General features: G+C 36.8%; 5 protein-coding genes across 5 annotated transcripts in view; 3 read left to right on the forward strand and 2 right to left on the reverse strand.

The window, feature by feature from the left end:
- Positions 1–5: 5 nt before the first annotated feature.
- Positions 6–2,637, reverse strand: LOC130408230 (uncharacterized). The gene is made up of 6 exons (XM_056731716.1): positions 2,540–2,637; positions 2,412–2,437; positions 1,221–1,339; positions 1,014–1,140; positions 724–910; positions 6–476 (listed from the first exon to the last, which is right to left on the reverse strand). The coding sequence occupies exons 1-6, from the start codon at positions 2,611–2,613 to the stop codon at positions 332–334; spliced, it is 678 nt and encodes a 225-aa protein (XP_056587694.1). The 5' UTR covers positions 2,614–2,637; the 3' UTR covers positions 6–331.
- Positions 2,638–2,687: 50 nt separating this feature from the next.
- On the forward strand, positions 2,688–4,796 carry gpn3 (GPN-loop GTPase 3). The gene is made up of 8 exons (XM_056730211.1): positions 2,688–2,880; positions 3,057–3,165; positions 3,356–3,523; positions 3,601–3,725; positions 3,828–3,943; positions 4,024–4,120; positions 4,210–4,338; positions 4,518–4,796. Exons 1-8 carry the CDS (start codon positions 2,833–2,835, stop codon positions 4,581–4,583), a joined length of 858 nt encoding a protein of 285 aa, XP_056586189.1. The 5' UTR covers positions 2,688–2,832; the 3' UTR covers positions 4,584–4,796.
- A 205-nt stretch (positions 4,797–5,001) lies between these two features.
- On the forward strand, positions 5,002–7,583 carry arpc3 (actin related protein 2/3 complex, subunit 3). Its single transcript, XM_056730213.1, has 7 exons — positions 5,002–5,117; positions 5,536–5,635; positions 5,785–5,861; positions 6,555–6,623; positions 6,744–6,870; positions 7,021–7,115; positions 7,322–7,583. The coding sequence occupies exons 1-7, from the start codon at positions 5,112–5,114 to the stop codon at positions 7,382–7,384; spliced, it is 537 nt and encodes a 178-aa protein (XP_056586191.1). The 5' UTR covers positions 5,002–5,111; the 3' UTR covers positions 7,385–7,583.
- A 412-nt stretch (positions 7,584–7,995) lies between these two features.
- Positions 7,996–10,391, reverse strand: ube2g1b (ubiquitin-conjugating enzyme E2G 1b (UBC7 homolog, yeast)). Its single transcript, XM_056730214.1, has 5 exons — positions 10,178–10,391; positions 9,541–9,643; positions 9,362–9,459; positions 9,098–9,276; positions 7,996–9,018 (listed from the first exon to the last, which is right to left on the reverse strand). Exons 1-5 carry the CDS (start codon positions 10,218–10,220, stop codon positions 8,932–8,934), a joined length of 510 nt encoding a protein of 169 aa, XP_056586192.1. The 5' UTR covers positions 10,221–10,391; the 3' UTR covers positions 7,996–8,931.
- A 3,737-nt stretch (positions 10,392–14,128) lies between these two features.
- Positions 14,129–16,186, forward strand: part of atp2a2b (ATPase sarcoplasmic/endoplasmic reticulum Ca2+ transporting 2b) — a 30,900-nt gene continuing 28,842 nt past the window's right edge. Inside the window, exons 1-3 of the mRNA XM_056731405.1 lie at positions 14,129–14,722; positions 15,283–15,300; positions 15,404–15,486. Coding sequence (XP_056587383.1) covers positions 14,605–14,722; positions 15,283–15,300; positions 15,404–15,486 — 219 coding nt within the window. The 5' untranslated portion in view covers positions 14,129–14,604. The remainder of the gene's footprint in view (positions 14,723–15,282; positions 15,301–15,403; positions 15,487–16,186) is intronic.

The raw sequence follows: 16,186 nt of genomic DNA on the forward strand, positions 1-16,186 counted from the left end.
GACGATTTATTTTTTCCTAGGATTATTTAGGAAATGGTACTATAACTGAGACTTAAAGCATCATTGTACTTTAAGGGACAGACAGTTCGCCCAAAAATAATACTTTGTCATCATTTACTCCAAATCTGTGTCAACTTCTTTGTTCTCATAAACACGGAGAAAGATATTTGGAATAGTGCTTGCAACCAAAAAGGTCTTCAAAATGTCTTTCTAAGTGTTCATCAGAACAAAGAAATTCATACTGATTTGGAACAACTTGTGGTTGAGTAAATGATGACTACATTTTCTAATTTTGGATGAACTGCTCTTTAATGATTAAAAATCGTATGTTTTAAGTAGCAAGCAGAAAGTCCTCATCTTCTTCAGAATCATTGAAAGACAGGCCACTCATGCGTCTAGAGAGATAAGAATCAATCTCTGTCGTCTCCCACTCGAGGTCAACATCCCATTGATGTGATCCTGAAAATGTGAGCACATTTCATTTAATGTTAAATACAGAAGCTCAAAACAGGATTGGGGAGATTTAGTATGTGCAAAGTGTGGAACAATGTAAACATACTTCGCAAAGATGTGGGTTTTCCTACTGCAGTCTTACTTCTTGCCTGTGCTTTGTTTGTTTTTGGAAATCTTGAAGACACTCTTAATAGTTAAAGAAACAGTGTTAAGAACACATTGATTTTACGTGAGAAGATTTTTGTATTGTCTTTGATAGCATTTTCTTACCTTTTATGACTGGTGATTTTAGGCAAGGTTGTTTTCTTGGCCTTCTCCGCAATCACACGTTTCCTTCCATGTTCTTTTGTCCCAAAAGTCATTGTGGTTTGGGAGTGTGTGATGTGTTCCGCTTGTGCTGTTACACTCTCTGTTCTGTATGTTGTCGTCACCTTTGGTTTAACATGTGGATTTAGGTCTGTCATAAAAAATACAGCGTTTATGTTAATAAATAATAATATAGTTTAACAATAATAAAAATAAACATTCCCACGTAATATGCAGTGATGATGACTCTTCACCTGTTCTGATGCAGCGGTGTAATACATTCATGTAATGTTGCCATATCAACTGCCGCATATGATCTTTACTGTAAGCTTCTGCTATACTGTATAGAAAGCGCTTCTGTCCAGGTGTTAAGGCTGGATGCTGAATCCAAAGGACATTAAAAAACATAAATCATTGTACATTTGACTTGAAATCATTTAGCATATATTTTCCCTAAATACCTGCAAAAATGGAGCATCAGTCATTGCCTTGGGGATATGTATAGTTTTTATGTCCTGATTCTGGTCTCCCACTTTCGCTGGTCTCTGCCTTTTATGTACAAATCTTGAAGTTGTTTGGTCTAGATAAAGAGGTAACGAAATGCTTGAATACTCAGTAACACTTTACACTAAGTGCCCTTAATTACTGTACATACAATAATAATAAGTTACTACCAGATATTAGTTTACTAAACACATGACACTGGCTGTAATTATATGCGGAGTGAAAACTGCTGTACAATGGATCGGCATAATGTTACTTTGTAGTGACAACTATGAGATCAATAATTTATGGCAAAATGAGTTCATAGGTACTGTCATAGTTGTTGGTCTGAGGTTTTTTATTGGAATGCCTGTTTGGTTTTTAACTCAATTGGGTCAGAGACTCTGGTTACTCTGGTAATACAGGTGTAACGTTTCTGTAATTCACACAGATAAAGCTTACTACTGCCGTATGGAAAAAACCTGTCAGGTTGCTGGGGAGATAACATGCTGGTGTCTTGAGTTCAGATAAATGGCACAATTATAAGGTAGACACCTTGCATTTGTCGTGTATGTATGCAATGTGCAGGATGATGTTATTTTACAATTAGTAAATGAAGAGTGTGCCTTATAATTAAAGATGTAATATTTAGATAATACTAGGCTTTAGGAACATAATATTTCAAGAAAGGGCACAATATTCATTATTTAAAAGGTGTAAATTCTGCTTAATTTCACAAGTTTAAAGCACATGGGACCAGTTTCTAATGTGGTATAGAAAATTAAACTCAAGCATAATAACATTACAGAAAGTAGATGTATTCATTTGTTACAACGCATACCTTTGTATTAATTATATTAGGCTTGTCATGTCATTAAAGTAACTGTATAAATCTTTAAGTCTCGAAACAAATGTTTCTGTAAAACATTATAATAAGGTTAGGCTATACATGTAGGTAAGTGCATTTACTAACTTTCAGCATTTATTCATGATTACATGCATATAATGTTAACAGATACAACCTTTGATTATAAATATGCATTAAAAGTTGAAATTAATCGTTTAATCTTTTTGACAGTGTACATTTTGCAATTCATAATTAATAATAATTTACGTAGTACATATATAAAAATGTACAAAACATACAAAATAAATTAGTATTATCTTACCAGTTTCCACATGGTTTAGCCTAGACCTGTTTAGACCACATTATATCAGATGGGATTACTACATTATTACTATTTATGAAATATTTATAAAGTTTTTCATTCGATTCTCGATATCTTTTCAATCTTACCTTAGCGGGAAATAAGACGTCTTGTACAGATCGCTTTTATCGCCGTTCTCAATAAAATTCGGGTGTTTATTCATGTTGAAGTGTTTTCTAAAGTGACAGTCAACCTGATCCCTCAGCGTTTGCGTGAGTTCAATCTTTTTGACATCAGCGGGCTTCCGTAGACGACCGTAAAAGAAGCATGGCTACTGTAGGCAGCGACGAAGATAATGCTTCGAGAACATATCACATGTAACGTTTTCGTTGCAATATAAAACGATTTTACATCTTTTGTTGTGTGAGCCAAAAAAGCGACAATGCCTCGATATGCGCAGTTGGTGATGGGTCCTGCCGGAAGTGGAAAGGTAAAATTAGGACTGGACGAAGTTAGACTAATATGTTAGTAAGACCCTGCTTCGTTCTCTGATATATTGTAAATCTAAATCAGAATGGCATTTCCGTTTATATTATTTTACTCTTATGTAATATATTGGTAGTTATCTATGGAACCTGTCGCATACGTCATTTCTTGTTTTCACAGAGTACGTACTGTGCCACCATGATAGAACATTGCCAGGCCATCAACAGATCTGTACAGGTGGTAAATCTGGATCCAGCTGCAGAGCATTTTAACTACCCTGTCATGGCAGGTTAGGAATGCATATATACAGTGGATATATTGTACAGCACATTAATAAAATACACCCAATGATCTACAAGTAGTTCAGATAAATGCATTGGTCTTTAACATTACAAGCATTGATGCTTGGTGTTTAAAGAAATTGTAATGCAGATCTCCCTGGTCTCCTTTAATTTTCGTTGATTCATTTTAAAACGCAGATATTCGAGAACTGATTCAGGTAGATGACGTTATGGAGGATATTTCCCTGAGATTCGGCCCTAATGGAGGACTGGTCTTTTGCATGGAGTACATGGCCAACAACTTTGACTGGCTGGGAGAGAGTCTTGGTCATGTGGAAGATGACTACATACTATTTGACTGCCCTGGTGAGGAGCTATACAGCCTTATAATAATTAATCTGTCCTATTGTTGAATGTAGAGAATGAGCATTACTTGATTGCAGGTCAGATTGAGCTGTACACTCATCTGCCTGTTATGAGACAGCTTGTGGAACAGCTACAGCAATGGGAATTCCGTGTGTGTGGTGTCTTCTTGGTTGACTCGCAGTTCATGGTTGAGACATACAAGGTAAATTGACCAAATGCTGTGTCTGTTTCAAGTAATAATAACAAATAATATTATAAATAATTGAAGTGGAAAATGTGATATTTCTTTGAATTCATAATCTAGTTTATTTCTGGAGTTATGGCTGCCTTGAGTGCTATGGTGATGCTAGAAATACCACAAGTCAACATAATGACCAAGATGGATCTGCTCAGTCCAAAGGCAAAGAAGGAAATAGAGAAGTATGTCTCTGAGTCTACGACACGACGAACATATTACTGTTGAACTGTTTTAGGTGTAACAATGCATGCTTTATTTACAGATATCTGGACCCAGATATGTACTCCATGATGGAGGACAACTCTGTAGGTTTGCGAAGCAAGAAATTTAGGAAATTAACTAAGGCCATATGTGGGTTGGTAAGTTTAGAAGTTCTAAACCTTTTGAACAGTAAATAATACAGTAAATAATTTTACAAAATGGTTAAAATTCACTTGTTAATTTTCAGATTGATGACTACAGCATGGTGCGTTTTATGCCCTTTGATCGGACTGATGAGGAGGGAATCAACATTGTCCTGCAGCACATAGACTTCTCTATACAATATGGTGAAGATCTAGAGTTTAAAGAGCCCAAGGTTTGTACAGCTTACTGCCCTATTCTGCAAACTGGTGTTAATTTGTAGAAAAGCAAAAGTGATCTGTGATATCTTGGCCTGTTGCAAATAAACATTCCCCAGATCTTTGGGTCAAATTAAAACACACTTTATTGCTGTACAAGATTTCACACACTTATATTTTATTTTCTTGTCCCCAGGAATTAAATGAGGAACCCAGTAACACAGATTTTGATGAGTTCTTCCAAGACAAAGCAGATTCTTGAGCAATTGGACATGTAAATTCTGAAGTCAAACTGAGTTATCAGGACCTGATGATCATTCAAAGACTCATGTAACTCAAAAAGTTTATGTCCCTTCTGTAATGTCATTATATGAAGAATGCAACCCTAACCTGCCCTGTCTCAGTCATGTTTTACAAACTATTCTTTTTTTAGAATTGTATATTTATTTTTGCAGTAAAATATTAATATAACAAATCTGTGTGGTTTTTATTTATTTTATCATTGAACATGTAATGGTTAGATGCAACTTGGAGCTATTAACCTAGACAGCATTTTACTTGGAAAATATTTAGACGATTTACAATCAAAGGATATCAACAAAATCGATAGAAATGTCAAAAAATGTGCACTAATGTGCCTTTAGCGACTCCTATTGGTTATATCCGCATGTGGCACTGGAATTTCCGACGTAGTAACTTCCTGTATCGGTGAAGGGTGGGACAGCGGAAGCGTCGTCTCGCAGTGGTGACATACGTTTTGTCTGCTAAGTTTGGGATATATTTTACAAAGATGCCGGTAGGAAAACTTAAAAACAACTGCCTAAATGATGAAGGTTTATGTGTGCTTGTAATGCCGTTTGTTGTGTCACATTTCAGAACGGAAGCGAATTAGAAATGCGCTTTTCCGTTACTAGCAATGTAGCTAACCTATACATAATCTTACTCGTTTTCCTACATGTAACGTTTTATTCTCAAATATTTACGTTATTGTGTTTACATTCATCATGCTTTACTGCTAAATTATATACGGTTGTGTATCGAAAATATGATGTTACTGATGTTACAGCAACACTGATGCATCTCTTCATGAGACAAACAACTGGATTCACAGTCACAAAACTGCAGTTAGAGGATTAAAGCAAATGTCATTTATTTCAAATATCATACTAAATGGTGGTTCTTATTTTTTGCATCAAATTTTTCGATATTTTCAGGCCTACCACTCAAGCCTGAGCGATGCAGACACCAAATTGGTGGGAAATATGGCATTACTGCCCCTCAAAACGCAGTTTAAGGGTCCTGCTCCTAAAGAAAGTGAGAGACATGTGTTTTATTAAGATTTCTGTTTTGCTTGTAATCTGCATGTACTATACGATTAAGGATATGAGTGATTCTTCCTTAAATGGCCAAAAAAGTTCACAGTATTTGAGTCATCAGCTCTTTCTTCCTGTTTCCACATTTAGCTAAAGACACAGATATTGTTGATGAGGCCATCTACTTCTTCAAAGCCAATGTTTTCTTCAAGAACTATGAAATTAAGGTAAGGGATGGCAGACTGTGCAGAGGGCTGTACATGGAGGGCAAACGAGGCAATAAAATGAACTTGTGTTGCGTGCCCTAACATGCATTACATTTGAATCTATTGCTGGCTGGATATGTAGATAAATTGAAGTTGTTTTCCGCGCTGGGGACATATTTATGCATATAGAATTCTGTTAAGCAGGGTTCATTTGAATATTAAATGTTGACTTTTATTTTAAACATTATTTTCCCTCCTTATAACATTCCTCTTCTGCCTGATATCGATAAATCGGACCCAAACAGTTTCAACAAATGAAACTTCCTAAATCACAACTAATAAACTCTACCTATTCTTCATTAACATTTACTCGGTAACTTTTAATCACAGTAACTGAGTCCAGTTGTGAAACGTAAGAGGAGATCTGGCCCTCCCGGCCGAGACTGGTTTCTTCCGAGGTTTTTTTTTTCTCCATTTATTTATCAATGGAATTTGGGATCCACACCACAGGGATTTAATAGATATTATTTAAAAGAATGATTTTACTTGTTCTATAAACACAATGCACTGTGCTGTGTTTTACAATCTCTGTGAATTGCTGTTTTTCTCCTGTAAATCTGCTTTGGGACAATCCACATTGTAAAAAGCGCTATATAAATAAAACTGAATTGAATTGCTTTTTGGTTGAAATATAAATTTCTTTGCCTTTTATAGAATGAGGCTGACAGGACTTTGATCTACACAACTCTTTACATCTCTGAATGCCTCAAGAAGCTGCAAAAGGTAACTGTTGCAGAATATATGTGTGTTTACGGAGTCATATTTTTCAGGCAAAGGTGTTTTGCTCAGAATAATCTTTTAAAAATGACCTTTTAAAATAATACATTTATAAATAATTTATAGTGTAGTTCAAGAGGACAAGGAGAGAAAGAGATGTACACGCTGGGAATCACCAACTTTCCCATCCCAGGAGAGCCTGGCTTCCCTCTGAATGCAATGTACGCTAAACCCTCCAACAAACAGGAGGAAGGTACGTCACGGTCATTTAAACAATGTATAAGTTCAAATTGATTAACACTTGCAGCAAGTCCCACTTCCTTTACTCCTTAAAGAACTCTTCCTTGAATTATTTTACTGTGAGAAATTATAATTGTTTTATATTGCTGATTTTCCTGGGCAGAAACAATGAGGGCTTACCTGCAACAGATCAGACAGGAGACAGGACTGAGATTGTGTGACCGTGTGTTTGATCCTCAGACAGACAAACCAAGCAAGGTACAGCAGCGTGAAATATTGTCAGATTTCAATTCAACATCAAATGATAAGAAATGAGAAAACGTATCATTTTGTTGTAAGGATTCTTTTTTCTTTATAGCATTATCTTTCAATCTTTCTTCACTTTAATGTGCAGAACTAACTATTGGTTTTATATTATTGAACTAAAATATCAAATATTTATTAAATATGAATTTCTTTTTCAGTGGTGGGTGTGCTTTGTAAAGAAACAGTTCATGAACAAAAGTCTGTCTGCACCTGGCCAGTAATAATCAACTCAGGATCTCTCTTGGTACTTGTGTGTGAATGGAATCTTTAATGTCTGTTTTTTCTTTTTCAACATTCGTGAATGTGTTTATTCCGATTCTGTTAAGATACATTTTTTACTGGTAATATCAAGTATATTTGATATCCGGCCTGTCATGTGAAACAGGAGCTGATCAAATAAAAACCATTAAAGAGAGAAAGTGTCTCTGGTCAGTGAATGAAGACTACTAATACACTTACAGAGTAAGGAGCATAGTAATGTTTTTATTTATCGGAACCTGTTAGGCAAAGAGCATTTGATTGCTGCAGAAAGAAAAGTGACATTCCTCCAAATGCAATGCTCCAAAATCCATTTGATGCCACAGACCGTAAAAGAAATGGGAGTTCAAATCAAAATGTGACTAATATGAGATTGAAAGGGCAAAACTTATTGCTCAGTATTTTTTCTTTTAAACAGTAAATGTACAATTGCATTAGTACAACACCAAACAAATATATTAGAAAGTTAAACGTCACTAAGAATTGTATGCACCGTTGAAAGTTATTGAGGTAACTGCTTTGTTGCATGACTTAAGACAGACGCGCGAAAGGGAGGACAACATGAGGACAAACATTAGATATGTAAGACAAATGCTACATTTTAATGAGCAATTACATGATGTGGCTTTTGAGAACCGAAGAGTGAACAGAAACAAAGCTACAAAACTAAGTGTGAGGGGAACAAACAAACACTCCTATAGCTATGGTACAATACATCATATTTACATACACAAAAAATACAGCTTTTGAGCTCTATACAAAAAATATTCTCTGTCTCTCACGCAAAATCTAACTTTTTGGTTTTATCCAAAAGTGGATTCCAACTCAAAAACGTAATAGACATTGAGACTTGACATCACTTAATACAATTTTCCTTTCTGAGGACAACAACTTAAGGCAGCAGAGATAGAGATGACCCCTGTGGTATTGTTTTGAAGGGAGCGGGGCTGTCTGACATGTCAGTGAGGAGGGAAATCAGCATTGGCTCTGACCATCAACCTCTTCTGGTACCATAGATGCACACAAAACACTCCAGAATTGCATAAAAGACTTTGTTCAAAATTGATGGCTCAGTGGCAGATAAAAAAGCGAGTCAAAACACAAATGTCATGCAATACATTTCATCATAATTAAGATAATAAATAATTCAGACACACTAGAGGATGTGGGATTGATAATGACAATACGTGCTATGCCTCACACATTCAGAAGAAAAAAAATCTGATTCTGTGCAAAATCTGTCAAAACTGTCCCTGTTCGAAAGTTTACAACAGACTCATCTGGGGGGAGATGATTGATAGAATTTGACTTGCATTGCCACACAAAATGTTTTAACAGACACATCGGTTAAACCTAAGTTGATATGAGCTTTTAATGAGTTTTAAAATCAACACAGAAATCGGGAAATAAACCAAACTGAAATTCTATTAAGTTTGACTTTATGATATGAAGACGGGAACTGATACCACAGCATATGAATAAACTAACAAACGTAACAGCGATGGGGCCTTTAGTCGAATGCCATCTCTTGGCTTTTTCTCACGCATCGAGCGACCTTCCTCTTGAACTCACCGTTGGGATCTTCTCTCCACTCTTTCTGCAAGGCAAACACAGAATAGCCCTTTAATTCAAGCAACTGAATATGGCGAGTCAGCAGTGGAAAACTGTAGACTTACAGCTGCATCCACATTCGCCGGCGAATCGCTGTTGGGGTCGGCTAACATGGAGATGACGCTAATCATAATAGTCTCTACGGTGTGGATGGGTAGCCAGCGCTCCTCTGGTTTTTCGTAGCCAAATTTGTCCTCTCCGGGCTCATGAAGGATGGAAATACACACATCGCCATTCTTTGCAACTACAGAGATCAAGAATAACATCAGCATCTGCCCCGCAGCATATATTTAATCGTGTCTCCTTAATAAAATGACACATGCACTCACCATTAGGATGCCAAATCTCCGTAATAAACTTCATCTTCGGAGGCCGATGTGGGTAATCATGAGGGAAAATGAGATGTGCCTTAAAAAATCCACCCTCACTGCAAAGGAAAGAGAAAGAAAGTATTAGTACATACTTGCTGGATCTGTTTAGCCGTGTCGTAAACAAGATTGGTACTTACAAAAGTGTGTCTTGGGGGCCGATCACAACAACTTCCCACTGATAGATATCATCATCATCAATCAGACCAGCTGAAAAACCTTCAACTGGGTTTTTATTGAGCTCTGTAGGGTCACAAGAAAAAGAAAAGGAATAATAATGACGTCATATACTGATGTCCATTTAAATTTGATAAACGTTGCGCCAACCTTATTACACCAAAGTATGTCATGTGTGCCAGTTGGCAGATCAATGAATTGTCCATGTCTAACTAACACGTGTCAACTGTTCCTATAACCATCCACAAATGCAATTAATTTATTACTCGTATTAAAAAAAAATATTATCAAAACTGAATAATTGGAATATTTGTTTAAATAGCAAACACATGTTTTCTTAAATTGAAGGCCAACGCTGGGTGTAGTCAACATGTATACCTCACCAACTTATTCAGCTAGTATGCTTGCTAGCAAAGCCTTCTGACCTTATTACTTTACTACCGGAAATAAGAAGACCATAAGTTTATATATAACTTAAACGCTGACACAATTAGAAGCATTACACGTCATGTCGTTTTGTTTTTAAAGAGCCGACAAAGTGGATATACACTGTTGTCGTACTACACTGATATTGCTTCATGCTAAATGTTAGCCACCTACCTGCTAGCTGTTTTCGCAGAAGCAGCGCTGATTGTTCAGTCATTTTATTTTTAACTATTTTTAACTAAATACACTAAGTTCCCACTAAAATTATACTTAAAAAAGTAATCTCAATGTTGGAGACGAAGTAGTTCGACGCGGATCTGTAACGTTATGTCTTCCCAACTGTGTTTGAGATCTACTTCACATGCGCTGAGAACAGAACGGATACATGTGATATTGACACTGACTCAAAGGCTGTGTTTCAAACCCCAACTTAGTTGTCTAGCTAGACTGCCGTTTACAACATCATAGTCGTTTTCTGAGTCAGTTGCGCATACGAAACCATTTATGAATCGATTGGGCCTTTTCTGTACTAGTTTCTGTATTGTTATAAACCAACATCTATCTTATGACGCCAAAATGTGCTGTCTAGATAGCTATCTCAGTCGGGTTAGAGACACAACCTAGCTACCGGCTCCAGGCACCCAACATATGGATGACATCTTTTCTGTGTCTCATAAGCAGAAACAAACAAACGTCAAAAACAATTAAAGGTTAAAGAAATAATCACATAATTTCTAACGGATTTACTGGTTATAACTGAAAATCGTTTTAATGAAAACCATAATAATATCTCTGTGGTCTCGGTTGGGTTCTTCTGCTTGTATTGGGATGCCAGTGAATTTAAACTTACAGGATACTATTATATCCAATTGCAATAAGGCCCACAATACCCAAAACAATGAAATGTGTACTCTTTTTAGTTGTGAACAGTTCATAGTGTTATTCAAAACCATTGATTCGTATGGAGAAAAAAAGACTATAACAACTTAAATCAGGGTTTAAAATCTTATGAATGTAAGGTTTGCTTATTTATTTCTAGTTGCTTCCTAGTGAGTCAACAGTGTACTGACGAGTAACAAAACACGAGCATGCTTTGTGCAATGAGCTAAAAAACACACAAGGTGGCAGACCTTGTTCACATTAGTCTTTTCCGCACAAATATGTGGTTTCAGGTGTAAACAAACACGCACAAAGGCAGCATTTGCAGTTTGGTTTTGTTGGAGTTTATTGTTGTTTTAATTAAAATGGGGTACATAAAGTTATAGTAAATGTTTATATTATAAAATATCTTAATTTATAAAATCTCAAATGCCTGAATGTGTGAATCTGACTGGATTGATAAAGTCTGCTCGTCTTTTTCTTGAGAGCTTTACAATCTGCTTGACAAGCCAGAATCTTACATTTGCATTTTTACAGAACCATAAAAGGCAAACATTTGTCTCACTGAGCCTGAGGGTTGACACCAAACATAGACTGGATATGGAAAGAGTTGTTAGCAGCAACTACATTCCACGTTCTGCGAAACTCAAACAAGAGGATGGTTTTCTGAATAAACAGCCATGCTCAGGTGACAAAGGGAGCGTTTTGTTTACAGTTCCTAACTGGCTGTTTCCTCTGATGGCACATATGTTGTGGAATGGTGTCCCTCCCAGAACTGTCTGACTAGTAGAGATTTGTTATATGCCATATCTTGTGTTGATATGTTTATCACGCAGCTGTCACCCCACTGCCTTACGCAGAGTACACGATGGTACATTTAAACAAAGCATGCTAATGTGTAATCTTATGGAAAGATCTGACTCTTCTCATGAACTGCAGTCACTGATAAACAATTGAGCTCTTCTTATAAATCAGAACTGGTCATCTCTATAAAACAACAATAACAAGCGCAACATTTACCATATAACATATTGCATAATGACAAAGACACTGCAACATCCTGTATTTTAATAAAAGTTTTCTTCAAGTAGCTTTTCAGACAATATACAGAACATATAAAGTCTGTCTTTATCTTAAGCATGTTGGCTTCCAATGAGATGCTGAACGAGACACCTCTTCTCTCTGCAAAGAAGATCTTTAGAAATGTCTCAGTGGTCTTGTGTCCATACATTGGAATTCAATGGTGGAATGTTGGTTTCCAACAGTCTTTGAAATATCTTATTTTGTGTTCTAGAAAAAAGTAATTCAGGGTTGAAATGACATGAGGTTAAGTCAATGATGAAAGTTTTTTCATTTTTGGTTGAAATATCCCATGTTTTAAACATCAGTGTTTATTTCCACTTTAGCTTATGTGTGTCCAACTTATACTGTGAAGAATCACATTCGACTCTAATTTGACTTATAAACAAGCATCATAGAAGCCACCATGTCACATCACCATGACAACCCGCTTTCTGCAAAACTAATTTAGCTCTTTCATATCTTTTTATCTATGCCTGTGGTATAATATGGTTGCAGACTCAGGGACCAAGTCAATCTTATTTGTAAGGCCATGCCTCCGTTTCATCAGTGAAACAGTTTGTAGTGTGTAGCTTTATCTTTTGGTACAAATACAATCTTTTTCTCTTAATGATGCCTGGAAAAAAACGTGTGTATGTCAAAACCCAGAAAGAAGAAAAGGGATCAAACCAGCCTGCTAAGAACTATTTAGCTTATACAAATCTACCAAGAAAAGGAAATGATTTTCAGTCAGATCATTACTTCATTTATTAGAAATGATTTGCCAGGGTGCTTATTCTGCCAAATGCTTGTCAGTTTTAAAGTTTAAACATTTGAAGCAGAACACTTGTAGTAAGTTTACCATTCATTCAGTAATCTTAAATTAAAGGGACACTTCACCCAAAAATAATAATTTACTCACCGTCAAATTGTTCCAAATCTGTATCAATTACTTTGTTCTGTTGAACATAAAGAAATATATTTGGATGGATGTTAGCAAGTGACATTTCTGGGACATCATTGACTAACATATAAGAAAAAAAAATGGTTGTCAAAGTTACCCCAGAACATTTTGCTTTCCTAAATTCTTCAAAATATCTCATTTTGTGATCAACAGAACAAAATAATATGTATACAATAGTTTTTCTACTTTGGTAGTGAATGTGTCCTAGAACATTCTTCCAAACATCTTTCTTTTCTATTCAACAGCACAATGAAATGTATACAGGTTTGGAACGACTAATATTTGGGCCTTTAATTGAACAGTTCTCTGACGTATAACAGCCAAAATAATTGGCATCTACCAATTGTTGAAAAGGGTTTAAAATATAGGCCTATATTTTTGATACATTTTAAGGCGAACCCTCTGATACCACTTGTCAACTTAAAAATCAAATGTAACCGGAAAATAACAAACCATTATCATTAACCATTACTTGCCCTGACAGTCCTAAACTTAGAACTAATGGATGTGCTTAACAGTTGTAGGCTAGAACAATAGCCATTGAAATACAGAGTTATGACACTCGATCTCGCCGCCGTTTGGTCACGTGGTCCACGCTGTCACCCTATTTGAACAGACAAAAGCAACAATATTTGCATACATTTAGCTAAATATATGAGAACATTGCGTACACTGATAACTACGCTGAGTACATTTCTAGCAGCATTTTGTTATTAATATGAATATAAGATCCATGAATATATAACATGTCCGCCAAACCGTTAAAAATTCAGTTATTTCAACAATTGTACAGCAAATGCGTTTGGGAGAGATTGAAATGAATGGGCTTCAATCCTGTTGTTGGACATGACGTGAGTTACTTCCGCATTCCAATCTTACTATGGAGCTCTATGCGGGTCGTAACTCTGTATTTTATTTCCAACGGCTCTGTGTATAACTATCTGTCCAGTGAGTGAGATAAACATCGTGTGACAATTTTCCACATTCTCCCATAACATTGCTTAAGAAAACAAAAAAAGATATCACATTTATTTTCGCTCATCATCGTCTCTACTTGGACTTGCAGTCCTCTTGGGGAAAGCTCATAACATTTACATCTTCGTTGAACATTTTGTGCAAAACAGACATTTTTGCTCGCTATTTCCTCTGGAATGACGTCGACCAAACCTTCTCGAAAAGGAAGGTCAGCTGATCCACACTGAAGTGACGAAGAAAAGTCAGCGAAAGGAACGGAATTTCCGGAGTCCGCGCAGCCAATGAGCGTATTCCACATGCGGCCAGCGAGAGCGGTGCACGCGGATCAGGAGAGCGGCGGAGCGAAGACATGCGATTGGTGCTGATGGTGCAAGAGCAACGAACACCGGCAGTATAACGTTACCGCCGTTCACGGGATCCAGCAGAAGATTGTTAGGACTCTAGACTGTTTGGGACTCAGACTTAACACTCCAGGGATCGTACGAAGGACAAAAAAAACTAAGAAAGCGAGTTAATGATGTTGGTTAGATATGTTTTGTTGAATTAACTTAGTCAGTTTTCCCTTTTAAGCGCGTTCATCGCTCACCGTTATATTTAACGTCACTACATTTTGCTCAAGTTTTTCGAGGGTCCAAAGGTCTTGGGGTTGAGGGAAAAGGCTTAAAAGAAGCCCGATTGGTGAGGTTGAGAGTCCGATCGTCACCAGGGTGTTCGTCCGTCCACGATGGATAACGCGCACACGAAAACGGTGGAGGAAGTTTACAGTTATTTCAGCGTAAACGAGAGCACCGGACTCGGTCTGGAACAAGTGAAGCGACAGAAGGAGAAATGGGGAACGAACGGTAAGTGAGCTACTCGTCGGCTAATGCTAACCAAGCAGACATGGGCTTGGCAGTGCACGTTTCAAGAAAGAGAAGATTGATTTCACAATGTTGATCGAGTGGCGCGGCATTGTTAGGCCCGTAAAAGACCGCACGCGCACGAGCACATGCGGTTGATTCGTTTCAGCCGGCTTGTGTCCGAAACGAACGCGCGTGACGTCAATGGTTCTATAACGCCAGTCATTGAACACATTAAAACCTTCGTGTTTTGGGAAACCTGTTTCTAGTTGTTTCCAAATTTTTCTGTGAGTGTCTTGGTTTCCAGTTGTTTAAGTTAATGTCAATCTTATGAAATTGAACTATTGTTGTAATGAAGTAAAAGTGCTGTAACCATTTTAGAGTTGCGAACTTGTGGTTTCATTAGGATTACAGAAGTTAAAAGCATAGTTAATATTTTTAATCGCAAGGCCTAACCTTAAGCCTATTCAGATCGCTTACATTACTGGAACTTCTAGTATCTAATATCCTTAATTTTCTTTCTCTTTATCTCTCCATGTTGTGAATCTCCGGGTGTCACACAGAATTACCTGCGGAAGAAGGTAATCTTTTTCTTTTCCTTTAACAGGCCTCTTTTCTTTATGATTATATTATATTTGGCAACCTGGTCACTTTTGTCATGTATACATTTATCTTTGTTTTTAGGAAAATCTTTGTGGGAGTTGGTGGTGGAGCAATTTGAAGATCTTCTAGTCAGGATTCTTCTCCTGGCTGCTTGCATTTCATTTGTAAGTATCTTGAGACAGCTGATGTTCCTCATTGTTCTCTTAAAGCATGTCAATAACCAAGTGGTTTTCTGAACATGTCATCTTCATTAAGATATGTTCCATTGTGACATTTTTTAACAATGCCGTACATTGATGAAATTAATGTGATTAAAATCAGTTCCTATTTTGCATGTTAAAAGGATAATTCACCCTAAAGTGAGAATTATAATGACATTAGGGTGAGACAAAAATGACAAAGCTCAAAATAAGATATCTTAAAGGATGTTGGAAACCAAACAATATTGCCTCCCTTGATTTCCATCGTATGTACATAAAACAATTGAAAGACGGGAGGATAAACAAACAACGACATAATCATAATTGAGGGTTAAACTATCCCTTTAAAAGTGAGACCACTGTCTGCAATGACACAACTAAATCATACCATCTGTGCCCACAGTATTTAAGACCTTCTAATCTGCTGAAAGATTTATGACCATTCCATAAATGCTCTGTGGTAAATTTTGATCATGTTACAAAACGCTGACCTGTCATTAGACTAAGAGGTGATGATGTACAGCAGTATATGCTGTCTGACGTCTTCAGCACATTTCTGTTCTGGCTCATGTTTCGCTGCTGGAATCAAAGGTGCGAGACTGAAGGACTAGAGAAATCTCACTGTGATCATAGTGTAAAGTACCATGGCCCGGAGGTTAAATTA

Source organism: Triplophysa dalaica, chromosome 19 (assembly GCF_015846415.1).
Source record: "Triplophysa dalaica isolate WHDGS20190420 chromosome 19, ASM1584641v1, whole genome shotgun sequence".
In the NCBI taxonomy this organism is placed as follows: domain Eukaryota; kingdom Metazoa; phylum Chordata; class Actinopteri; order Cypriniformes; family Nemacheilidae; genus Triplophysa; species Triplophysa dalaica.